Source organism: Urocitellus parryii, chromosome 1, assembly GCF_045843805.1.
Source record: "Urocitellus parryii isolate mUroPar1 chromosome 1, mUroPar1.hap1, whole genome shotgun sequence".
Taxonomy (NCBI): Eukaryota; Metazoa; Chordata; class Mammalia; order Rodentia; family Sciuridae; genus Urocitellus; species Urocitellus parryii.
In genome coordinates this window covers 223,725,362-223,752,898 of record NC_135531.1, presented here as the reverse complement: position 1 = coordinate 223,752,898, position 27,537 = coordinate 223,725,362, and the positions used below count along the sequence as shown (strand labels likewise).

Sequence of the window (27,537 nt, the reverse complement as noted above, 5' to 3'; positions counted from 1 at the left end):
TTGATATAGCTCAAGTTATTGTTTAAACTAGAGATTGCTTATAAAAATTCTACAACCTGTTTCTCACATGCCACTTTTGTTAGTTGTCTTATTTAAAAATGTGAAAATTTTTCTAGGTTAGATGATTGACAAACACCGATGTTCAAGCCCTAAGGGTCGAGTCTATGACTTGGGCATAAAATATGGTGGTTCTTTCTTAGTGCTCTTGCTCTGTTCTTAAACCTGGACCCAATCATGACAAGATATGAGGAACTCACACACTCCACTAATCTTGTTGCCTTGCAGGAGGTACCAGAAGACAGCAGGGCACTAATCAGAAACATTTGAACTTCAGATTTATGCAGAGAAGATTTACTTACTGAGAGTGACGCCCTCTTCAAACTGCAGAAGGCTTTCACACTTGCTGCATAATTTGAACTATCTTCTACCAGCATGATCTCATAACCAGAGATTTCAATATTTTAATAAGTTTAGTGTGGATAATTTTAATAAGTTGATCAGTGAAAATGCTGTTGAAAAAATTAGAATTTTTCCCACTGGCCACTCATAACTCCCTGTACAAGATCAAAAATACCTGTTAGTTGCTAGGGTGAGTGGAACACAGAGAAACTCAGGTGACAGAATTCTAGCTGCAATGCATGTTCAAAGTGAGACTTAAGTATAGACTCCATTTTAACATTATCACCTACACAGTTCACATGGTAAAAAGTCTGAGGGGTTACTATCAATGAATCATAATGGGTTAGTCATATTTTAGAACTCATTGTTCCTCTATGTCACCATGTACCTAATCTTCACTTTCAACTCAAAGAGACCTTCAATATGACTTCATCCTTCCCTTTATAAGGTACAGGGTTAGGAATAAGTCTCTTCAGCTCCTGTTTTAGATCTTTTCTTACATTAAGTGATTTGAATACAATCTATTGGGAATTACTAAGAAAATAATAATCATTTTAAATTCAACATATCTTCATCTTTAAAATCCAAGTGCATTTTAATATGTTATTCCCCGCTGATATCAAGACCAATATTTGAAGTTGTCATCTCACTGTGTGCCAGACTCTTTTGCAATACAGGTTTGGGGATTTTTTGAGGTGTGTTATGGGAAGTGTAAGGAGAGGAGGAGAAAAGACTTGAAAGCAAACTACACTCCCCTTTCAGAAGGTCTTGAGACCTTCCCTCTAGACTATGCAAATGTATCTAAAATGGTTATGCTTAATCAGATAACCCACTTACTTTTTCTCAACCAAATAATTGTATATAGCAAAATAAACCACAGAGCAAACCTGACCCTTACAAACTTTTCCAAGGCCCACTGTTAATCTCCTTTTCCATTCTTTCTTAGAGACCTCATTCATTTTCATAAAGGATGTGTACAAAACAAACAAACTGACAAATAGAAATGCCATTCCTTAGAGTCTCCTACTATTCAAGTAGATGAATGTGACCCATTTCCTAAGCTCCACTCCCATGACTACAACCAGTGACCACAAATGTTTAATTTCAAACAGTATCTCACATCTGGCAAATGATGTTTGAAATGAAATTGATTTTACCATTTGGACTACCTGTAGTAGTCAGCTTCTCATTACTATAATGAAGTACCTGAGGCAATTAACTTATAAAGAGAAAAAAATTTTTTTAACTCATGTATTGGAGATTCCAGTCCAAGATTGGGATTGGGTAGCCCCATTGCTTTGGGTCTCTGGTGAGGATAGCAGATAGCAATAGCAGGGAGCGCATGGCAGAGAAAATTGTTCACACCCCCAAGGACTTAAGACCTCCAATTAGAAGCTCATTGCATTCCCATTAGCATCACTCTGTAGACCAAGCTTTTAACAAATTGGTCTTTTATTGACACTAGTTCAAACCATTGCACTACCTCCCTGAATTAGTTCATTAGTTCATCACTCAGTAAATACTTATGTAGTGCCTACTGTGTACTAGGTACCATGTCAAGCACTTCCTTGTTTCTCTGTTTATCAACCATCATTCTCAGTGACCTATAATTAACACCATTGAGTTCTTTCCATACTTCAAAACAACCAGTAATAAAAATATCATGCACAACTTAATCTAATTATGTGTGGAAGATAAATTTATACAGCAGAGATTGCTGGGTCGAATGATAGACTGACAGACTGTTTTCCAAAATCTTTGCTGCTCCACCACAAACAGTATTACAAATGCACATTTTCTTAAAAACAAAAAAACAGTATTGGGGATTGAACCTGGGGCCTTCTGCATGTTATGCAAGTGCTCTATCACTGAGTCACATCCCTAGCCCTTTTTATTTTTTTTTATTTTTTAAAAGAAGTTCTTGCTAAATTGCCCAAGATAGTCTCAAATTTGCCATCCTCCTGCCTCAGCCTCCTAAGAGGCTGGGATTACGGTGTGCCTACCATATGATTTCCTTATATTTTTGACAGCCTACATATTTATCTTTTTGCTCTGTTCTTGTCTAAAATATACAAAACCATGATTTTCATTTCTCATTAAATTTTGAGATTTAACATTTTTGCATGCAGTCATAGGCCAATTTGTATTTCCTTTTATGAATCATTCTTTAAAGTTCTTTGTCCATGCCTTTCTAAAAAAGTGTTTGGGTTTTTTTCCTGAAAGAGGGTGACAGTACCTCAAAGAATAGAGTAGAAGTCCTACTGTTGAGTGGGATGGAGGCTCAAGCCAAATATCATTTGGGTATTTAAGGAGAGGGAGACATTAGAGAAATGGACTATTCATGTAATGCTGTAGCAGAACCTAAGGTTATTGTGAAAATAAAACAGTTCTCCCTTACTACCTGAAATGCTTCATGAATGTCAATTTTAATAGTTACATCTTATTCTAACATGTGGCAGTACCAAATTCCTTTTATTGCTTTCTTAATTTTTTCTAGACTTTAAAAAAAGAGATTCTGAGTAAATTATCAGGATAAAGGATCTAAACTTTTTTTTAAAGATTCTCAATACATACTGTGAAATATTCTTGAGCAACAAATCATATCCTTTACACTTCTGCCAGCATACTCCCAAAATAAGTCTTTTCTATTTTTTTCTTTTGCTCTATTTCTAGACTATACCAGAAGTAGCTGCATTTTATTGGCACAAACTGTTTCCACAAGGCCTTAAATATTTGCCTTGGGATTTTATGATTTTTGCATATAAGTGGACTTTTTCTTGCCTGCAATTCTCAATATTCCATGAAAGAGGTCCTGATGGGAAATCTGATGATTCAAGAGGGAAGGTCTGATTCATATGACTTGGAAATTCTCAAGTTTGGAAATGGACATGAAACAGTGCCATGCCCTGAGCCCATGTACCTCCACTGGTTAAACGCTACCTTGAGTAGACATCACTGCCTGTCCACGCAACGCGGAAGGCAGCAAATGTAATCAACTCAGATATGTCTCCCAGCTTCTCAGATAAAAGAAACCCTTGAAATGTGAACAGAATTCACTGGGTGGGACTTCCAGGAAAATTGTTCTAGCTCTTTTGGAAAAAAAAAAAGATATATATACACATACACATATCTAGCCTTGTTAGCTGGAGATTTAGCAGTCGCTATTTTTATTGGTCTTGGGAGCATGCAAGGAAAATAAAGAAAATTGCAGGAATTGGCCTTGCTTGTTATTTTTTGATCTTTTAAACCAGTGCCAGAAAATTGCCCATCCCTGGACTTCTGGTGACATGAGAAAAATAAATATTTATCTGTTAAAGTGGTATTCTAGTACAAGTTTCTTTTCTTTGCACCAGGGATTGAATTCAGGGGCGTTAAACCACTGAGCCATATCCCCAGACGCTTTTTATTTTTTATTTTGAGACAGGGTCTCCCTAAGTTGCTTAGGTCCTTGCTAAGTTGCGGAGGCTAGCTTGGAACTTGAGCACCTCCTCCCTCAGCCTCCCAAGCCACTGGGATTGCACATTTCTTGGTGTATGTCACCAAGCCCCGTCAAAACATGCTTCCTGAAGCAGAGAACAATTCCTACTACCTAAAGCACTAGTTTAAAAAATTTCTTCCAAAGATGTGTTTTTCAACTTTGGGGGAGAGGATGAGAGCCTTGTACGAGTAACTGGGGTTAAATGGAGTCCTTTTAAAAGAAGTAGCGTTCCTTCTTTCTACGTCCTCTCTTCATCCATTTTTTACCTCCCTCTGGACCCAGAGGCTGACTTGTATGGGCTACTCTGACTTTCCACGATTTGGGCCAATGGAGAGCCTGAGCAGATCAGAGGAAAGGAAGAGAGTAAGAACAGAAGGAGGAATGATATTCTCCTTCCCTTGGAGTCGTCTTGAGTTGACTGTGTCCTTGCCTGAAGGTCATCTCTCTTCTTAAGACTCCTGTTCCCACATACTCTTTCCTTCTGGGTTCCAGATGTGGCTTTTGTAAGTACAGAAACTGTAGTCATTTTTCAGAAGACAGAAGGATGACTAAGTATCTGTTGAAACACAGGACTTCGGTCCTGACCCCAGCATCTTTCCCAGAAAAAGTCATGGAACTCCAGGGAACTCTGGGGTCCATCTACCTGGTTTTCATGGAGAGTTAACTGACTACCTCAAACCAAGTGTAAACACCTCACCTCTAGACTTTTAATATAGCTTTTGTTATTTTATTTTTTGTGAGTTTTTTTCCCTATAGCTTGATTCTTCTCTATATTTTACCTCATGGTAATTTAATGAAAGAAAACCTACAGACAGTGTCAAAACTCCAAAACACCAAATATGAGATCTCCAGGACCATTATTACTCTGATAAAATTAGTGGCCTATGAAGTCAAAATAGGGTTAACATCTAACTGATAGTAATGAGAACCAGGGAAAAACTGCTTTCAAGGACAGCAACAACACTAATTTATGTTGTGCATATATTATCTTAGCATATAAAAGTGGCTCAGAAAACATTAACCCCACTTTGTAGGGAGTTCAAAGTAAAATGTAAAGTGACATTATCTCAAGCTTTATGTTCTAACTTTCAGTCTAGAATTCCACTAAGAATTCTCCTTCTTTATTTGAATATGGAAAACTGAGCAAGAGTTAAGCAACAATTTGAATTAAAAAAGGAGCGATGCTAGATGGGGTGGTGCATACCCTTAATCCCAATGACTTGGGAAGCTGAAGCAGGAGGATCAAGTTTGAGGCCTCACCAACTAAGTGAGGTCCTAAGCAACTCAGTAAGACCCTGTCTCAAAATTAAAAATCATTAAAAAAGGGTTGGGGATAAGATGTGCACAATGTGCACATTAAATTTTTTAATGATAAAAATCATTAAAAAAGGGTTGGCTCAGTGGTTAAGTGCCCCCCAGGTTTAATCCCTAGAACAACAACAACAAAAAAAAAGTGATGAAAAAAATAAACATAGGGCTCCATGTTTTAGTCTTTTGAAGACTCCTGTTTTGTTTTTTGTTTTTTTGTAAGGGACAACTAACTTATTTACTTTCTTTCTTCCTCCTCCTCCTCCTGCTTCTCCTTCTTCCTCCTCCTCCTCCTCCCCTCCCCCTCCTCCTCCCCTCCCCTCCCCCTCCCCCTCCTCCTCCCCTCCCCTCCCCTCCCCCTCCTCCTCCTCCTTCTTCTTCTCTCCCTCCTCCTCCCCTCTCTCCTCCTCCCCTCTCTCCTCCTCCCCTCTCTCCTCCTCCCCTCTCTCCTCCTCCCCTTCCCTCCCCCTCCTCCTTCTTCTCCCCTCCCTCCTCCTTCCCTCCCTCCCCTCCTCCTCCTCCTCCTCCTCCTCTTCCTCCTCCTCCTCCTCCTCAATGTTTTAGTCTTTTGAAGACTCCTGTTTTTTTTTTTTTTTTGGTAAGGGACAACTAACTAACTTTCTTTCTTTCTTCCTCCTCCTCCTCCTGCTCCTCCTTCTTCCTCCTCCTCCCCTCCCCTCCCCCTCCTCCTCCTCCTTCTTCTCTCCCTCCTCCTCCCCTCTCTCCTCCTCCCCTCTCTCCTCCTCTCCTCCTCCCCTCTCTCCTCCTCCCCTTCCCTCCCCCTCCTCCTCCTCCTTCTTCTTCTCCCCTCCCTCCTCCTTCCCTCCCTCCCCTCCTCCTCCTCCTCCTCCTCCTCCTCAATGTTTTAGTCTTTTGAAGACTCCTGGGTTTGTTTTTTTTTTTTGGTAAGGGACAACTAACTTTCTTTCTTTCTTCCTCCTCCTCCTCCTGCTCCTCCTCCTCCCCTCCCTCCTCCTCCTCTCCCTCCTCCTCCTCCTCTCCCTCCTCTCCCTCCTCCTCCTCCTCCTCCTCCTCTCCTCCTCCTCCTTTTTTTTTTTTTTTAATGAAGAAAAATACCGAAGCCACCTGCCTGTCTTGGCACTTTTGAGAAGCTGTGTATCTGATGCTTTGGTGATTGGGCACATCTTACATGTCATTTGATGACTTTTAGAGACAAAGCCCCCAAAGAAGAATCTACCTGAAAAAGCCATAGCAATGTACAAATATTTGAAGATTTTCCACATGAAAAAAGAAACAGCCATTTTAAAATTGTTCAGCTGTGGGAAGCAGGAAGAAATATCTATCCATCCATCAAGCTTTCTAACCATGAAACTAAACATCTTCAAAATAATCAGTTCCTCTCATTGGTCTTGGGAGTCCTAACCGGGATGCAGACCCAGATGGGAAGGCGAAGTGCTAAGGAAGTCCTTGGCATCACTATCAGCAGGTTGCTGGTGAATATTCGTGCATGCATGGATGCCACTGGCTTCCTAGAGGGGCTCCTGGTGTGAGATGGTTTGCAAAAGGAGGTGTGAAATCAGCCTGGCTGACCTTTCCGTCAGGGTGCCCAAGGGAAGATAATCACCTAAGGTCAATGTTTAGAATTCTCCAGGTCAAGATCCCTCATGAGCAAAACCTTTATGTTGTATGTGTTCGATCCTCCAATCCTCTAACTTAGGAGTTATTTCCAGTTGTCAACTAGGTTCCGATGGGCAATTTGCTCGGGGCCGTGGGTTAGAGGGGATATCTATGCTAACTCCCCTCTCAAGGGGAGAGGAAATGTGATGTCCTTTTTCCCCCAGTGCTTTCCCACAGCGTTAAACAGAAACTGCTCCTTGAAGTGAGGCCTCCACTAATGGAGTAAATGAAAGGATGCAAGTCTGGAGCAAAGAATGAGCAGACTACAAGAGATGGGAAGTCCCCTGGTCCCCAAATGGCCAGCCAAGATGAAAATCAGAAGGCAGAGTATAGTGTGGTGCTCTGAGCTGAACTGCCCTGTGCATCGGTAAATGCAGCTGTGAAGAACAAAGAGAAGGGACACTTTGTAATTCGACCCTTGGAGATTTGGAATAGATCCTTGCTTGCTCTGTCCCCCACTGGTACCCCAAACATTCCAACCTTGTGGAGTGAGTTAGCATGGAAACTGTCCTTTGGAGGACCAATCAGTTAAGAGCAGAAACTAACCTAGAGCTCTTTGCATTTATCTGATTTCTGCACAAATGCAGAACTGGACATTTAAAGTGGATGCGTGCCCACTGGGAGAACCCAGCCATTGTGCCCTGGCATAAAAACGTCTCCTCTGAAATTAGGATACTGTGTAAACTCATCCACCAAGAGCTTTGTAGATCTCTTGCATTTATTTCTCGGGCCTGTTTGAATTTGTTCTTTTAAAGAGGCTGCTTAGGGAAAATACCTGGCACCAATGGAATGAAAAGGGATATCACTGGTTTCTTCCTTTTAAAAAGGGAGAGTCCCCCTGGGAACGCTGTGTCTTCATGTATATTAGGTCAGACGCTCTGGCCTGACGGCTGGTTAGGCTGGCTGTTCCAACTGCTTGCTGTGAGTTCGAATGGGGATGGAGTCGGTGGAGGCTCTAAATGTACCCTGTGCCATTTAGGTGGATTAATACGACACAACTCCTTCCCTTACACAAATCAATCCCACTCTTCAGTGTAGAAAAGGTTTAAGGTGACACCCGTGGGGACATGGAGGCAAAATCAAGTAGAAAGAAATCCTAGCACACGCCAGAACGCTTGGCCATTTGGATGGAATGAAGAAGGGGCTGCTAATTTAGAAATTAGCTACTCTCCAAAGTGATTCTCAAGGGGCGTGATAGAGCATGCCTTTAATCCCAGCGGCTTGGGAGGCTGAGGCAGGAGGATCACAAGTTCAAAACCAGCCTCAGCAACTTTGCGAGGCCCTAAGGAAACTCAGTGAGACCCTATCTCTAAATAAAATATGAAAAAGGGCTGCGGATGTTAAGGGCCCCTGGGTTCAATCCTTGGTACCAAAAAGAAAAACAAAAACCAAACAAATGTGATTCTCATTAGAGGAGTGAGAAATAGCAGAGGCAGCAGCTGAACATTATTAGATGCTCACTGTGGACCAGGTTCTAATCAACTTGCAGTGAGCCCTCATCTGGAGCCTTAGTTTTGAAGGACAGTCCTGACCCAGTGCCCTCTTGGAGATGCTACAACATCACACATGCACATAAACTAACACTCTCTCTCTCTCTCTCTCTCTCTCTCTCTCAACCTAGGAACATAGATCCAGGAACAGAGAATTTTACTGTAATACAAAGAAGGAAGATGTGGCACTGGAGGGATTTGTGGATGGCAGTAGTGGGAAAGGCTTAAGCAAAGCTTGGGCCTGGGACTGAGTGTGTGACTTGAAGTGGAATTCCAGGAAGTCAGCATGATATATATATATACATATATATATATATATATATATATATATATATATATATATATATATATATATATACATACATATATATATATATATATATATATATATTGATAGTAATGAGAATTAAACCCAGAGCTTAGTGCTTACTAAGCAAACACCCTACCGATGAGCTATATCCCTAGCCTGTGAATTGCTCTTGGTTGGGAGAAAAAATATAGGCTCATTTAATACCCTTTGTTTACACTGGATTTCTCCCTCCTGCCTTTGCCCCAATAATATGCACAGAAATATATGGTTTTTAACATTGCAATTAATGTTACTCTAAATCTAACCACAATCCAAACTAAACACATGCTTCTACCTAAAGCCAATAATCTGACCCACCCCCAATGGCTTTATGTCCCTTATTTTGTTCTCTCACCTTGGAGCCTTATTGGGATAGAGCACCTGAAATCTTGTGACCAATGAAGAAGCAATCAAATAACTTGGATACAAATATAGCAGAATTCACAGTCTACAGATAAACATAGAACTAGCAGGTCAACACGTTGAGGCCTTTATTCTCCCAGTTCCTTTATAAAGCAAAGAGGAAAATACACTTAACAAGCTAAGATGACCTTCCAAAGGACTCACAAGAATAGCCTGGGCCAGTCCAGAGGCATCCCTTCCTCTAGGTCTCCTGAGAACCCAGCCTGGATTCAGTTAGCTCTTGGGTGACCTACTAGGATGGAATTTCCTCATTTACCAAATGAGTTGAACCAAAGGATCTCAAAGTCTATGATCTAAAATCTGGAAGGCTAGGCCATATGTACTTGGTAGAGAAGAATTTACTCAAAGAACAATGAAATATTCCCATGAGTAATAAACAGAAGCCCACAGTCACCAATTTTTTTTGTCAAATGCTTACTATAAATGAAGAGTACTGTGTTAAGCATTTTCTATGCACAGCCTGTAATGGAGGTGCTTTTTATCATTCCTATTTCAGACATTAAGAAAGAGAGGCACAGGAAAGTTAAGCAACTTACCCAAAGTCACAAAGCTGTTAGAGTGGCACGCTGGGGGCATAAATTAAGCTTGACTCCAAAGACTGCTATGCCACACTGCCAAGGGTATGGGACCATTTGTTCTTTTCAAGAGCTCCAGCGGCCCATCAACAGAAGAGAACAAAACAGATGCCCATCAAGAGAAGGATGGATTTGTGAAGGGTGGTCTGTTTCTAAAATGGGATGGTGAAAAATCTTTAAAAAATATTTATTTTTTACTTGTAGTTGTTAATACCTTTATTTTATTTATTTTTACGTAGTACTGAGGATTGAACCCAGGGCCTCACAAGTGCTAGGTGAGCACTCCACCACTGAACCACAACTTCAGCCTGAAAAATCTTAACAATATAATACTAAAGGGGGAAAAAACAGAAGAAGAATCAAAATTAAATTATGGTATTTAGGGCTGTATGCCTAGGTGGCTACTGCAGGAAGAAGAATGAGAGTCCCAATCCTAACGGGGCACATGAGGCTCCTGCTGTGGGTGAGTTCTGTCTGGACATCTTGGTTGTGCTTGCCTGGGTACTTATATTATGATAATTCATTATGCTGTCCATCTCTCTTTTAAACATTTTTTTTCCTGTAGGCATGTTACATTTTAAGAATTTTTTTTAAAAGTCAGAAACAATCTTTACCTGGTATCTCTCACATGTGAGATTTTCCCAGTATGGAAAGGCAATATGCAGAGGGCTGGAAACATCTTTCTTTATTTACTCTTTGCCTGGCCAATTCCTGACCCTTCTCTTGCAGGTCTTAGCTCTGGAATAAGCTTTGGGGACTCTACTCTTCTCCCTGGAGCACCAAATACATTATGTATTTCCTAGAGCTCTGTGATACCCTGGTCAAAGAGATTTGATTTCAGACTTATTTGTCCATTTCTCCCTTGAAATATAAACTTCACAAGAGCAAGCCTGGATTTGTTCCCTGTGTATCACCTGCAATAAACACAGAGCTTGTCATGCTCAATAAACACCTGTGGGATGGATACCCAAGTGAGTCAGTCATCAAACACTGCCAACCCTCCTTGAATTTAAAGCAATAATTTCTCTCTTGCTAAATCTTGTATTTAGTGGAAGAAATCAACACCAGAGATTCCCAGTCATCCCAGGGATTTCTTCTTACTTAAGAGGCATAAATAGACAGGACAGCAAGAGGATTAAAAAAAATTAAAAATTGAAAGAAAAATCTTTCTAGGGTTCTACACATAGCTCTACAATCAAGTTTCTTTTTTAAAAAATTATTTAATTTGTGGGTCACATCTATTTGCTCTCCCTACATCAGTTAAAATGCTTACATCCAATTGAGAAATCCTGCTTATGCCATGGTTCTCATCTATCAGCTACCATGCAGCCAACTAACTACCCTGATCCTCTCAGCTGTTCTTATTTTCTTGGGTAGGTAGTAGGTGCCAAGCCAAAGTGGGAGTCTGGTTTATTTAAAAACATTTTTTCCCTGATTAATTACATTCATGAAAAAAATCATTATCGCTCTGCAAAAGACAGTTAAAAGATGAAAAGAGTCAGGTATGGTGGTGCACGCCTGTAATCCCAGAGGCTTGGGTGGCTGAGACAGGAGAATTGTGAGTTCAAAGCCAGACTCAGCAATAGCGAGGTGCTTAGCAGTTCAGTGAGACCCTGTCTCTAAATAAAATGCAATATAGGGCTGGTGATGGCTGAGTGTCCCTGAGTTCATTCCCCAGTACCCTCTCTCCATCCCCCAAAAAGAAGAGAGAATTAAAAACCAGAGACTGAAAGAAAATATACACAAAACACATATCTGACATGGATTGGTATCCAAAATATATCAAGAACCCTTAAAATTCAAGAATAAGAAAACAACACAATTTTAAAAATCAGCAGCTCTGAATAGACACCTCACCAAAGCTGATATGTTGACGGCAAATGAGTAAATGATAAAATCTCCAATATCATATGTCATCAGGGACTTGTAATCATGAGATGCTACTATGCACCTGTTAAAATGACAAAAATCCTAAACATCAACAAGCATCAAATGCTGGAGAGAATGTGGAGCAACAGGAACTCCAATTCATTGCTGAAATAAGTCCCTTTGGAAGACAATTTGGTAGTTTCTTACAAAATAGACTCTTAAGACACAATCAGGCATATTAACCCAAATGAGATGAAAACCTACATCTATACCAAAACCTGTCCACAAACATTTATAACATCTTTGTTCATAATTGCCCAAACTTGGAAACATTCAAGATGTCTTTCAATAGATGAATGGATAAACAAACTGTGATACATCCATACAATGCAATATTATTCAACTCTAAAAGGAAATGAGCTATTAAGCCATGAAAAGACACGGAGGCATCTTAAATATATATTATTAAGTGAAAGAAGCCAATTTAAAAAGCCATATCCTATGTGATTCCAACAATATGACATTCTGCAAAAGGCAAAATGACAGAGACAGTAAAAAAAAATGTAAAAATAAGTGGTTGCTAGAATCTTGGGGAAAAGGGAGGAGGGAATAGGTGGGGACAGAGGGGGGTTTTAGGTCGATTAAACGGTTCTATTTCATACTACATTGGAGGATGCATGTTATTACATATTTGTCAAAACTCATAGACTGCACAACAGTAAAGTAAAATAGGAGCTTTGGTTAATAATAATGGATCAATATTGGCTTATCAATTCTAACAAATGGGCCACAGGAATGCAAGATTTTTTCTTCTTTTGTGCAGGGGATTGAACACGGGGCCTCCTGCATGCTGAGCCCACACTACATGGAGCTGAAACTCATCCCCTGCATGATATTAATAATATGAGAATTCTATACTTTCCTCTCAATATTTCTGGGAACCCAAATCTACTCAAAGTCTAATGGAAAAAAATAAAAATAAATTTTAATATGCTCAATCTTGGAAAACAAATAAAAGTCAAAAGAAGGAAAAAAAAGCACTCCACTCTTCTCATGAAATAACAGTATGTTTATTTTTAAAGTTGAAAGAATCCTTTAAAATGAAGTGAACTGGACCACTAAGGTTAACAGGGCAGTCTCTAGAGCAGATACTGTTTCAATTACTTCAAATAAGAAAATAATTTAAAAATAAAGTTTCCCTAGGCACATTTTACAGTCATGCCATCGACATCCTATTCTGGAAGCCAAATACATAACTTGGCTCACACAGCCCCGCCTAGTGTTGTCCGGCAGCTGCGCTCCTGATGTCCTGGGTCCCTGCCAGAACCTAACTTGGAGGCAGCAAAAAGTGCATCTCAACCTAATGTATGCAGGAAAGCCCTGGAAAAGTTCAGCAGGAACTTCTCTTTGACATGTTTGCGGGAACAATCTAAGCAGAGATGATGTCACAAAAAAACCAACTCTGTCATGTGCTTTAATGAGTTGCAGGAATGAGAACAGGCTGCAAACGGATTTTCCCGAGGTATGTGGCCTCAGGAATAGTGGCCTGGCATAGGACTTTCCTCTGTGCCTTCTAACTGCCACAGCTGTGGACACTTCTCCTTCTAGCCTCCAATTCCTTCTCCAGAGTTAGCATCTCCCTATCAGCTCAGCTGACTGAGGAGCCGGTGGGTGCAGCCCCAACCTTCACAGAAAATGCCCCTCAAATTTCAAAGACTACAAAAACACATGATGAATCTTTTCCTCTTGGTGGGCATCTAAAGAGCCCTAGTTTTAGGCAGTGTCCTAGGTTGGAATTAGCTACCAGGATGACAACTGATGTCCCAAGCATTCTGCTGGTGTCCCTCACTATTACAAAATAAAGCAAAACAGAATCAGACAAATGAAAAACCCCGGATCTAGTAAAAATGAGAAAAGTCTTAAGCAAAATAGGAAAGGTGCATGATTAATAGAAATGGGGCTAAATTGAATCTGGTACTTGTAGAACTCCCCTCTCTTCCTCCTCCTTCCATCCTTTCCCCTCATGGCCATGAGCTCTGAAGTGTACTTCCCTATGCTAGCCTTGTTCCTTTCTTTTGCAAAATATCCAGAGCACAAGCATCATGGCAATGATGCCTATGTTAGAGGTTCATGAAAAAATTCAGAGAGGTGAGTTTTAGAGGAATTTTGCCATGCAGGAGAAGACACAGTGGCCAGGTTAGCACAGATGCTACAGTTTATAAACTCAAAATAACCTTTAAAGGTGATAATTTCTAATAGTTTTAGAAATTGAATATCAACTTCTTAGAAGGGAATGAAGAATACTCCATTCTGCCTCCAGTATGTAAAGTTATAAGTAAATGTAACCCTATCCTTGACAACTTCCTGAGAATTTAATGTGACCTCTTAAAATAAGTGAAGATACTCAGTGAGTCTTCAAACCTGGTCTAGAAAATAACAGTGGCAAAGACAACATATTTGAATACCATTTGTCTCCTAAGTGTCTTCTTTCACTTTCTGGCTCTGTGGTTGACATATAGAGTAGGTGCTCGATAAATGTTTGTTGAATGATTGAGTAGAAAACCACATGTGTAATGCCTACTTTGAGTCAATGTAGTCTCATACAGATGGAACACTCAGAGTTCTCAACGGAAAGTCTCTGTGGAACTTGACAAAAATGCAGATCCCTCCCCAACCCTGCAGGTCAGAAACTATGAGCTGAATTCAGCAATCAAACACATCCTTTGGGTGATTACGGTTTCTGCTGATGGTTGAGAAACACTGGTCTTAAAAGATCCTTTTAGAAGGGACATTTTTCCCACTGTGCATGCTAAAAGTCAGAATCCAATTCCTGTCCTTCCTTTGCCATCTCACTGAGAAAACTCTGACACTGAGACTTTACCAAATTTGATGTGTTTGTTTGTTTAATATATGTGTGTGCACACATATGCACGTGTATATGTTTTCTTTTTGGTGCTGGGGAGGGAACCCAGGGCCTTATCCACTCAAACACACACACTCTACCACTGAGCCTCACTCCAATATTACCAAGTCTTACTGATGAGGGTTTAAGGTGAATTCAATGTTGTTCTGGTAAAAAGAAAAGATGTTCTTAGCCCAACAATGCCAAAAAGAACAAGAATTCAGAACTGCATCGATGACCCATAACTGAAGACACAGTGGGCTTGCTGACTTGTGTGTGGCATTCAGGAATGGAAGTGGGTATGGGACAGAAAGGTCCAGAAGGCTTTCCTCACTCGGGGTCTGGTTTCTTTGTGCTTTCCCGAGAGAGATTATGTGGTCTCTGAGACAAAGTCGTGGGGACATACTCTCCCTGTCAAACAGAGACATCTGAGCCTTTGATGAGTACAGTGTTGTCTAGCAAGCTGCTCGCAGCCCCTTCCATGCATAGGAGCCAGGGTGGGTGACTCTGTAGTGTGGATCTAAGGCAGATAGGAGGATCTAATTTTAGAAAAAAGTTCCTGCCCAAACCAAGCTTAATTTCCAGTATCATCATAGCGTGACCAACTTGTCCCAGTTTGCCTGGCGCTGTCCCTTACCTGGGACTCCGTATCTTAGAATCCTTCAGTCCCAGGAAAATTGAGATGTTTGATTACCCTAAGGATTAAGGGCTTTAGGGATAAAATGAAGCTCAAGTTTGCTTTTTTGCTTCCTGGTAGCTGAAATGCTGCCAAGGGTGAGAAATATTCAGTGTTAAGCAACCAGAAAGGTAAAGAAAAATAATGAAGTAGCTGGTGCTAAGGGAGAAGCTGGGGAAATAACGTGAGTGATTTCCTTGGCAGCTGTTCAGTGGACAGGCCAGGGAAGCTCTGAAATCAGATCACCAAAGACCGAGGCCAGGCCCTGGATGCTCTCTGGTAGCTCTACTAGAACTCAAGGCTGCACACTGCCACCTACACCCCTGTAGGCTGGCACAGTGCCATGTGCTCCTCAGCACCCTAAAAATTGAAGGTGTGGGCTGGAGTTATGGCTCAGTGGCTGAGTGCTTGCCTAGCACATGTGAGGCACTGGGTTCAATCACATAAAAACAAACAAAGGAAGTGTCTATCTACAACTAAAAATTAAAAAATAATAATAAAATTGAAGGTGTGATGGCATTGCAGTTACTCCTAACAGGTACAATGATCTTGTGACCTTAAAAAGAACTACAATTAAAATAGATTCCCTGTAGATGAGAAGATAGCAAGAGAACATTTTCCACAAGTGAGGTACACAGGGAACCTGGGTGGGCAGAGTCCCCAGAATTAAACTAAAGCCTGCAAATGGGAGCAAAGTCCCTAGTGCCTGCAGCAGGTCCCTCCTGTGTGGGAGGCCCTACTCCTGCCGGATTTCCTCAGATCCTCCACTCACACCCATTTATCTTACTGCAGAAGGAAAAACAAAATGGTTCAACCCTGTTTTTTAGACCACAGCAAAGAAACTCAAAGAAGAAAGAAGGGAAGAAAAGCACATTAACAATCGGCTTTGTGTTGAGAGAGAAGAAAGAAAAGATGGAATCAGCACATTAACTAAAAATCATAAGGACTGAGGGTCATTTAATTTAAGGGCAGGTGGCCCCATTTCATGATGGTCTCTGGCCAACTCTCTGCATCACGGCCCAGTGTGATAATTGTTAATAATCAGGTCCTGAGACACTGAGAATGGTGTTTGGTACACTCAGTGTGAAAGCCGTTACAGGTTTTAGAAAGTTTCTTTGTCTGGAAAAGGCTCTCATGCAGACTGTCTCATTCCTTGATGACATCTACCACTGATCCTTAAGCCCAAAGCTGGAGGGCTTGCTTAAAACAAAACAAAACCAGAAAACAACAACAAAAATAAAGAAAGAGAGACCGGACAAAAAAGAGAGAGGGAATTTCATCAAAGGAGAGGAAAGATCAGTATTGGATTTGAAGGGGACAAAGAAGAGACAGGGAAAACAGTGGAATGAATCTGAGCAAGTTTTCTCATGAGCATGCGTGGATGTGGTGTGGTGGGTCCTGGATCAGGTGTGTGCACAGAACGCTAATTTAAAAAAAAAAAAAAGTAAACTGTAAATGGATTCAAGAGGGATCAGTGGAGGAGTGGGAAGGGTGGGTGCTGGGGTTGGAATTGGAGCAGGTTCTGTTCCCCGCTTTTGTGATCCTGGTGTATATAACTAAGAAGAAGAAGAAGGGTTTTTTTTTGTTTGTTTTTTAAGTTAAACAAAAACAAAAGCAAAACACAATTGAGACGATTCTCCTCCTGTGCTGGAAGTGCTGCCTAGCCCCTTCCCTGAGATGACACCCTCACAACTCAAAATGTGGGCCAGGGACCAAAAAGGCAGCCCACAGAAGCTCCTGAGAGTTACAGAATGTCAGAGGCCCCGCAGAGCTGCAGATTCAGAGACTTCATTTTAACCAGATTCCCAGGGTGGGGCTAAGATTCTGAAGAGCTGCCCTCTGTGGTCTGGCTCCTCATTTCCTACAACTCTCCTCTCCTCTCCTCTCTCAGCTCCAATCACAGAGGCGCCTCTCTACCCCTCCTGCCTGCTCTCTCAGGGCTTTGCCTGGGCTGTTTCCCTGCCTGGAGCTCTTCTAGAGGCCACTGGCTTGCCAGCTTCAAGCCTTCAAACCTGGAATCTGCAGTGAAGCCACCCAGACCATCTATTTAAGGCCCAACCACCCCCAGCCCCACCCTGCATACTTGGGCTTCTCCTCGCCACCCTTGCTGTGCTTACCCCAGTACTCCACTGACTTCTTTATTTTATTTCATTTTTTAATCCTGCTTGCTGTTTCCTGTTTCTCTCTGCTAGCCTATGGCATCTTGTGAACAGGAATGTGCCTGTGTTGCTCACTGACTTGTGGTCATGTGGTCGGCAGGCTGGCTCCTGTTACTGGTCCCCACCAAGATTAGTAAAGAAAGTTCAGTAAAGAGCGAATTGGTGTAGAGTCAGAGATTTAGAGAAGTTGAGACCAATTTGCTGTTGGCACAATATCCAAGTGCATGACTGTTTTTCTGGTGATTTATTTTTGTTGTGTCTCATAAAAGTATCAGACTGCAAATTGGAAAATGATTGGGAAAAGTGGTCTTTCAAAACAATTTGAGAAGTACTGGCTAAGGACAGTCTCTGGCATTTAATGAGTATTAATAATTATTTTTTAATAAATAAATGAATAAACAAAGAGGAGAACATTTATTCCTAAGGAATATTTAATAAATGTTTATGTAGGAAAATCAGATTAAGTCTGTATACATTCCTGTAGGTCCCATTAAATAATTTAACTGTTTGGATTAGTGGCAAAGTGATTTGTATTATATGTTTTCTGGGTGTGTTGTGATTTTCTGTCCATGTGAGCACATGGGCCAGTTGGTGACATTTCTTAGATTCTCTCACTAAGGGACAGCTTTGGCCTAGACCCACCTTTACAGGCTTCTCTGTGTGGCAGAGCTTGGGATCAGGAGCTTTAGATGGACCCCCAGCCTGTCAGAGCAATGAAGTCTGTCCTTGATGCAAGTTGGATGCTGTTGAATGCTACTTTTTAAACTAAAAAGGTTACAGTATTTTTATTCAGCCAACCACAAAAACATGGGTTGAAAGAGTAAGTCATTTAAGGCAAAGAATATAAAGGTATATTTAAATATGTAGGTATAATTTGTTAAACTGCCTTTTGAAGATATGCTCTCATTCCTGCAACTGCTACTATAAACAAAACTGTAAATTTTTTGTTCTTTGATTCATCCTTATTGCTTGCTAAGGATAAGGGAAATTTGATTTATATATAATGCTTTTTCTAGCCAGAACATTCTTGCCCTGTCTAAAATATTAGCAGCAAAGTGAAACAACTTGGATGATTTTAACTTGTTTTCCCAGTATGTCATTTCTGTTTGGCGATAACTGGAAGACATTAAATTTATTCCAGGATTATTAAAAATATCTTTAAGCACTTATTTCTCACTTACTCAAGTAGAGTTTCATTTCATTTCCACTTCCACTATATTTCATTATGATTTTGGATGATGGAGAATTTAATTCAAGAACCAGAGCAGGGGCTGGGGTATAGCCCAGTGGTGGGGCACAGGCAAATGTGAGGCTGAGTTATGCAGAGAGAATCTTTAAAGGCATAGACACGATCCCAGGGAGTTTAAATCTAAATGCTTGAAAATAAGTACAAAGGGCACAGGATTGGGAGTCTGGGACCTTGGAGGATGGAGAGGGAGGGGAAAGGAACATAGAGGGGACAGCATGACAAAAATCACAAAGGAGGGAAAGAATACATCGGGCATGTTCAGTTTAGATGCCGAACATAGAATGAGAGTCATCAGTGGAAATTAGAGCTAGAAAGGAAGATTGAGACCATAGAGCAGAGAAAGCCTGAATGTCATGTCAAAAGGCTTCTAGTTGGTGCTGGGGTCCTGGAGAGCCATTGAAGAGTATGGAGGAAGGGAGCTTGCAATGAGGGTTGTGCTTTAGAAAAGCTCCTTAGGCTTCTGTGCATAAGTGAGGATGAAGGAGGAAACGAATGGAGGCAGGGAAACCACTTAGGGTGGCTTATAAGACTGCAAGAGTGATAGACACCCTAGAAGGTTATTCAGATTAAAAGGGACAGTTTTGAAAGGAAAACACATAAGAGCCATTTACAGCCAAACAGATTTGTAACTCATAGCCAGGCAAGGTGGTGCACTCCTGTAATCCAAGCCACTCAGGAGGCTGAGGCAGGAGGATCACAAGTTCAAACCCAGCCTCAGCAACTTATCGAGGCCCTAAGCAACTCAGTGAGACCCTGTCTCTAATAAAATACAACAAAGGGCTGGATGTGGCTCAGTGGTTAAGCACCCCTGGGTTCAATCCCTGGTATCAAAAAACAAAAACAGATTTGTAATTCATACTAAGTTTGATCTGGGGGATATTTTTCCAAAGACTGAAAAAAAAATGATTGTGATCCAGAAGTCTTTCTGTTTAATTCAATTAATTCAAATTAATTCCATTAATTCAAAACACAGTATATTTTTTTACCCCCCTGAACTCTTCTACCACAACCCAGTGCCTTACAACAAATAAGGGCATTATTTCTTGACCTGTTCATACTCATAGATTAATTTTGTGATAATATGCACTAACAATAACCACCACAGCAGCAGCCAACATTTATTGAGCCCTTTTGATGAAGCAGGTACCAGTCTGTGTCCTTCTCTGTATTAGTTCACTTGATCCTGATACAACCCTCCCAGAGAAAACTACTGTTTCCTGTAGTTTCTAAGTACTGGTACTCAGGCAGGAAGCTGTTATGTAACTTCTCTGATGCTACACAGGAGGGCTGAGATTTGAGTCCAGTGCTGGGTACCAAACCTAGGGTCCTGCACACATGAGGCTCCAGACCTGTGCCTTTAGCTATCCAACCATACTTTAATTTTTGTTTTATGATGTCAAAATAGAACAAAGACCAGATGGGACAAATAGAAATACACAGAGGGTGATAGATTTAAGCCAAAATGTGTCAATCATTGCATTAAGTATAAATGGGCTACACACCCCAATTAAAAGGTAGAGATTGTCAATGTGGATAGAGAAAAAATATCAACCAAATTCTTGCATAAGGGATTCTGCTCCACCACACTGTCTTTCCTCTAAATCCTCCTCTTTGTGTTGCCCTGCTCCTACCTCACTGTGGCCTTATTCCTGAACACCATCTGACTATTAGGGTAACATTGCCTTTGACAGGTTTATCACTTCCTGTAAAAGTTTCTGCTATAATGGACTCATCTTCTCTTGTCTCTCTATAAGAGTCTAAATTCCATTTGGACTGAAGTTCATAGCACATTTATTATGTATTTCCTACTTCACGTTGCACTGTTTTGTCACAGAAAAACAGAGTAAGAAAAAATTTGGAGAGTCCTGAGAAATTACTGGATCTTTCCAAAACATGGATGAGGCTGACATTAAGTAACATGGATATCTTAAGTTGACAAAGGTTTTTCATTTGGAAGGACCCATATTATCCTGAGTACGTATTTTCTGTTTCAGAGATGTTCTTTATAATTGATTTCTATATTTTATCTTCCAGAAGTACTGATCATACTCACCTACAAGCCTAAAACTGACTTCTACTGTATTGAGTAGCAAGGAATTTAGAAAAGGGATCACATATGTCATTTCTCAAAGGCATGTGACAAGATGTCTGTCTTCTTGCTGAAAGAATGGTTGTGTTTCCCCAAAGTGTAGAAGTGCTGCCGAAATCCACATCCTTTCCCAGGCTCCAGATTGTGACCCTGAAGGACCTACCTACTCCACTGAAGGCTGTTAGTTTCTTTCCTTGAACAAGGTGAAGTTGGGGAAGTTTCCTAATTTGAGATTCTTGCAAGTAAAGGGAAAAGTATGGCCTTAGATATTCATTATCTTCCCTGGGAAATGTAACTGTAGGGTGGCAGGAGGAGGCACTAAACTTCCACCTTTAATAGGGTTTTTGACTTCAGACTTTACAGCCTCCCAAACCTGAACTTTCTAACAATAGGTCATTAGAACATCCAATCGAGTCCTGCCTTGTAGAAAGTCCTGCACAAACAACTCACTAAGAAGTACACAAACATGCAGATGGTAGGAGAAACATGCAGTTGAAATATCCTTCTTACCAGGTTTCCAAGGAGCTTCACAGGGACTCAGTTCTTGGTGATCTGGGGTAGCACGATGTGTCCAAGAAGTCAGTGCATTAGTCCCAGCCATTGAATTCTTCAGAAAGACCCAGTGAGAGAAACATTATTTTTTAATCTTCTGATAAAGGACATGGCTTCCATTAAACTAAGGGACCCTTAACCCTGACCGTCGTGGGAAGAAACTAAGTATATTGGTGCTATTTGTAAGCTGTCCCTGTCTTGCACAGAATTGAGTGAAGGTCCCCTCCTAGGGGCAATTAGAAGCAAAGTCTCAATGCTTTTTCTTCATTAATTTAGTGTGTCTTCTGCACAAGTCAACCTAGCCCCCTTCTTAAATTAATTATAGTCCAGAACAGAAAAACAGCTATGTGCTGATTTTCACCTTTACTTAATTTTTATCCTTAAGAAAGAAACAAGAAAACCTATAGGAAGGTATTAATCTACTTAACATTTCTAAGTACATCATCCAAAGGATTTTGTTTTTTTAATCTTACATATGCTCAGCAGAGTTACTGGCAAAAACTGTACATTTTCTTCATTTCATCCTTTCAACATCAAATAGTAGGCAGCAAAAATTGGATCAGACTTCAAAGCCTGCTGTGGGCTCCAAGTCACAGAGAGACGCCTCCATTTCACATATTGAATTCGAGCAGGATATCAAAGTGCTACCAAAGAACCTCGGGTCCTTACTCAGAAAGAGGCTCTACCATCTGTAGAGTGGAGTGCTCAGACAAATCACCTCAGGGAGCAGTGAGCATTTATTCTCAGCAGCGAATTTCCAGGCTTTTGATTCTCTCTTGCCTGTACCTCCCTGTCTCTCTACTGAACCAAAGTTCTTTAGCAGGCTGGGCTTTTGTCTCAAAGACTTCAAAATATCATTAAGAGTTTCATGTTTGGATGGCCCAGCCAAGCAGCCTCGGACAGGTCTCCTGCCCATGGACTTGGTCGAGTCTGAAGGAAGGACATGCAGTTATTGCAGAATCAAAATGTCCAGCTACCTTATTCGCAGGTCTTTGGAAGACATCATACCCGTTTGGAGAACTCTGGGCCTGTGAATGCCTAAAGAAATAAAAACAACAATAATTTTTAGAAGGTTTGAAAAATGATCATAAAAAAAATAAAGAGGATTGTTTTCCTCCAAAGAGGTATGGAAACATATTCGTTAAGCTTCTATTGTTTCCATGCTGGTCCCTGGTTAAAAGGACATGGTCAGCTTAAGGAAACACATCCCACTAGCTGTTGCCCCTACACAAAACAACACAACACATCCAGGGTCTGCCTGAGGCCCTAAAGCCCAGGAAGCTGCTTTTTAAAAAAGTTGCATGGTTGAATTTGGGTTAATGAGCACTACCAGGCTTTCACAAACTTTAGCAAGAAGAAAATCAAGTTAATGGTAAGGCTGCACTTTCCATTCAGCACATTCACATTCACTGTTCAAGAATTTAAAAGAATTCTGTAGTTTGGGAAATGCCAGGTGGTATGAGTTCACAGGGTTTCCTCACTGTAGGAATAATGTTTTAACAATCACAATATATATTTTTGGATCTCTAAAGTGGAGACGGGGGCTGGTGCAGGGTTCCTAAAGTAATCAGACCAAGAAGCTTAAAGTGATGACTTATTGACATCTAGTGAAATTTTAATTTTTCATGGAACAAAGTTTGGGAGAATCAATTGTGCTCCATTACATATGTGATTATAACACATGATTAAAACAGGAGCACTCTGATGATGCTTTTCAGATGGAACCCAGCAAGAGGGAGGCTCTGAACAGGGAAGAGAAGTCTGCTTTCTGACCCTGCCTCAATACCTCTGGTCACACACTGCACACACACACCCACCCACCCACACACACACACACAAACACACAATATCATTATGGGTAAATTCCTTATTCTTTACTGAAACTGACAAATTCATTTAATATATGAGAACTGTCTGTGAATATTACCTTTGAAATGCATCTACTTACAGTGGATTGTAAGTGAGATGCACATTCAAAAAATATCACATCAGTAACTGGGAGGAAGGGACTATAATTATTGAAACATTTGTGTGTGTATTTATCCTCTGACTCCCATCATGAAGTGTGAGCTCCATGAATTCAGGGTCTAGAGCTGCTTTATTCTATATTCTGTATAGGCACCTACCCCAGTGCTTGGTATATAGTAAGTGTTCAAAAAATATTAGATGAGGTGAGAGGACCCAGAAAATGGATCAGTAAGAATAATCTCAACATTGAAATTCGACTTACTAGCACTTCATAGTTTTAAAAATGCTAATGGTATCTAATGACAGCTTCATAACCATTAAGCTAAACAGTTTAATTGCACCAATTACATAGATGAAGAAACTGAGGTTCAGGGAGATTAAGGGATTTTCCCAGGTTTCATGGTGAATACCTGGAAGATCTAAGACCATTTACACTTGTTCTGGCTCCAGATCCTCTGCTCTTCCACTGAACCAAGATGCCCTCTTTGCACTCCAGTCTCTGGGTATTGGTCCAAGGGACTCACTCATGGTTAGCCTAGGCAAGTCCTAGTGGCTATGGGACACTTATAAGACAGGAGCATTCTGAGCTCCTGTAGAAGTCCTGGTGAGCTTTGGCGGAAATCTAGGGAAAACATCTTGTCTCTGGAATTACTGCCCAGTTCCCAATTTCTGCCTTTCTTGCCACAACAAAGAAATTTAAATCTCCTAAGAACTCTTCTAACTTGAGTGGCTTTTCAGGACTCAAAGGCCAGTATAGTCACTTTTCAACACTCCACAGGTGGCTGGCTCATCAGTTTGACGCTCTCCCCGTTGAAGCTTTTGGAAGAATTTAAGGCAATTTAATGTAAAGTTCATATGTATTACTTGGCTTTAAAAAGCAGGGTTGGGGAGAAGGAGTACAAAATAAATTAGAAAGCACTTGATTAAACAAAGGGAAGCAGATTTCTTTCCTGAGAAAACTTCCAGAAACTTTAATCAGATAATATGCACAAATGTTTCCTAGACATCATTTTAACAGTGGACCTTTCTTCTGTAGAGAACACTGAGGGACCATTAATTCTTAGAGCACACCTTGGGAAATGCTGATTTAAGCATCTGTGGTACCAGGCTCCAGGCAAAACCTGTATACAGAGTTATCCTGTGTGATGGTGCCATGACCAGCCTCGTTTTTACTGACGAGGAAATTAGGATCAAGAAGCTAATGTCTTGCTTCATATCATAACTGGAGAGCATGCAGCATAAGACCTGCTGACTGTGGGAAAGGAGATGCTAGAGGGAAATTTCTGATTGGGGCAAGGATTAGCGACTGCTGATAAAATAGATGAATTCTTGATGGGGACCAGGGCACTACCATACAGACTCCTTATTGCAGGTCACAAGAGGAGCAGTGTCCATGGGGGAAATCAGAAGATCACCATTTTAATCCAGTGCTCAGACTTAGTACCATTGATGCCAGGACAACATTGTCTTGGGATGCAAGACAACACAAAGTATTCAACATCGCTCCCTATATATATATATATATATATTTTTCCCCCCTTTGGACTTGAATCTAATTGAGGCTTTAGGGTGTGCACAAAACACAAAACACAAGCCACAAGATAAATGGGACCTTAAGTAAGCAGGTACATCAATACAGAAGGTGAGTTATTTTATGGGGTAATTGGCTGGATCTTTTAAAAAAACAAGGATTCTTCTATAATAAGAGATTTAGGGCCATAACAACCTGGTACAATATAACATCCTAGGTTGGTCAATGGTGCGAAGGATATTCTTAGAAAAACTGGGAAAATTTGACTGTGAATTGGTATTAGATATTAAGATGTCCTCCCTCTCTATAAAGTGTGACATAGTTTTTGAAATATGCAGGAAATCTTTAAGAAATAGCACTGTCCTGAGCCTCTGTGAGGAATCACATGCTAAATGGCAGAAGCAGTGAATCTGGTTATCAAAGGGAGGAGAATAGGAGGTAGCTGTCGCTCTCTGTATAATTCATTGCACATTTCTAGGGCTCACTGGTGTCTCCAAAGCATAACTAAAGTCTCAAGCAGATTGCCTCCAGGGCTCAGCTGCTCCACGGCAGCCAGTTCACTGAATTGTGCCTTCTAGGGGAGCCGGAAACTCTCGGTCACCATTGAGAACCCTTATGCTAGGCATCTGCCTTGAAAAAATCTGCAAGGAAAACTTGCACCTAATTCCCTCATAAACTATCATCCCCATGTGACGGGTCAAGGGGCAGGGTTCAGGCTGCCTCTGAGTGCTGGCCAGCACCTCCCTTCTTCTGCAGCAGAGGACCCCAGGCCAGCTGGCTCTGTCATGCGGTGCTGGCAGCACTGGGTGAAGTTGCTGTGGTCCAGAGACTGGGCCTCAGCTTCACAGGCTCCAAAATTCAATTTGTCAGTTCACTGAGGAAGGATAATTTGGGGGGGAGTTGAGTTATACTAACCAAACTCAGAAGAGTCACGTTTGAAAACCAGAATGCTAGTGTTGGAGTTAAAAGGAGCCGTATGATCTGTACCATTCCTGTTCTCTCTCTAGGTGGCTGATATACTCTGGAGACCAAATGTCATATAGAGTTAGAGCAGAGGAAGAAGGGTGCTCTTTGAGGATGTATCTGATCTATCAAGCTTGTCTGGTAACTGGTCTGTTCTGGTAACTGGGGGTAGAATTGGTAACTTTTTTCTTAGGTGAGGAGTGGAGACACACCGCTGTCCTCCAATTCACCATTTTCTAAGCTTCATGTAAATTACCTTCTTTGTGTACTTTTTATTAATTTTGATTATGTTTCTAAGATTATGTCTTATCTTTTATCAATTACAACTTAGAATGACTTCCAGACAAACCGAGAAAGCCATTAGCACTTCACACTTGAAAGCATATTCTAATTTCAAATTAGAATATGTAGTAAATTCATCATGGTTTGATTTTTTTTTCCTTAGTGTCCTGCTGTTTCTAAATTTTGGGAGTATTTCTTGTCATAAGTTTATGCCTCACTTGGTAGCCCTGGAAGAAAGGCTAATCAGCATGACCAATTAAATTTGTTTCTGCTTCTTCAGTAACTTTGAGCAAATAATCTTTTATACCTAGAGCTCTTAATAAGAGGTCCATTTCTTGCTTCTCTAGAAGTAGCATTCAAACTGTCTTGCAGAAGATGTGCTGAGACCAGAATATTTGAACATAGTAGGGCCCCAAGAACCTTGAGGGAGGCAAGTTTCAGACAAAAAAAAAAAATCCATCTTAACTTTCCTTATGGAAGTTATTGCCATGAGAGAAATAGTTTTAAGATATACAAACTCAAAGGTAAATGAAGATGTTCAGGGAACAACATCAGACAAAAGCCTGCACTTTGTTGAAGAACTTGTGCTGACTCTAGCATTAACCTTATTTCCAAGTGAACTGGCTACAGGTTGAGCCCTCGTTGGCAACACCAGCATTCCTATTAGTTCTTACGTGAAATCGGAACATTTTAAGGCTGAGAGTACAAATGTGGAGAAGGCCAGACCTGAATCCCCCAGCATGTCCCTGATTTGCATCAGCTAGCTGTTACTGCATATTCTCCTTACTGATGTATTTATGTAAGTAGCTTTGAAGACACAGAAGTAGAAGGTATTAAAATGGTTTCAGAAGAACACAAATTTTCGTGTTAAGTTCAAAGGCACCCAAAATGTATGTTAATGAATCATTTATTACAAAACCCAGAAATCTAGCATTTCCATAATGCTTTGTTTCCAATTCACTATCACCACAGCCACAGCCAATGAACATTTGTCAAGCATCCACCAAGTCTCCCAGATGCTTTTGCATGCTGTCTCCTGTCTTGTCCACCTGACCACTGCATTCTTATCCATTGGCTCAGGCATCAACTCTTCTGAAAAGTCTTTCAAGCCCCAGCCTCTATATTCATCCTCTACCTCTTCCACTCTACACAGAGTTGGAGGAAGTCTGCCTCATTCACACAATAGACTGAGAATAAGCACACAGAAAATTTGATTCTGCAATGGATTTTTCTGGTGCCACATACTGATCAATTAAGTGTCTGCACATCACCTGCTGCAGGTGAGCTTTGTGGAATTTCAATCAAAGGGAAAAGCTCAAGTTTTGAAGCATCAGAGCCCTTATTGCTGTGCTCATTGGTTTTCTTTATTTTTCAGAAGATGAACATGCTCCAAATTCTCAAGTCATCTAAATATTCACCAGTTACTAATCAATGAAAATGTAATACCATCCTTTATCTCCAAAATAAGTGTTTAAAATACCTGGCAGCAAATTTGCCCCCTTTCTCTTTTTTTTTCCCCAATTCAAATTATTTTTTATAAAAATAATATATATTCACTACATAGGTCAGGAATAACTTCCACACCCAGATATAATTAGTTATCTTGATGTACGTCTTTTCAGACACTTCTCTGTGCA

At 40.7% G+C, this 27,537-nt stretch overlaps 1 protein-coding gene across 1 annotated transcript in view; it reads right to left on the bottom strand.

Moving 5' to 3' along the window:
* Positions 1-27,537, bottom strand: part of Myo3b (myosin IIIB) — a 449,152-nt gene that overhangs the window by 94,778 nt on the left and 326,837 nt on the right. Inside the window, exons 34-35 of the mRNA XM_077794873.1 lie at positions 22,134-22,194; positions 21,115-21,211 (exon numbers count right to left, since the gene is read on the bottom strand). Of these exons, the coding sequence (XP_077650999.1) occupies positions 21,115-21,211; positions 22,134-22,194 (158 nt within the window). The remainder of the gene's footprint in view (positions 1-21,114; positions 21,212-22,133; positions 22,195-27,537) is intronic.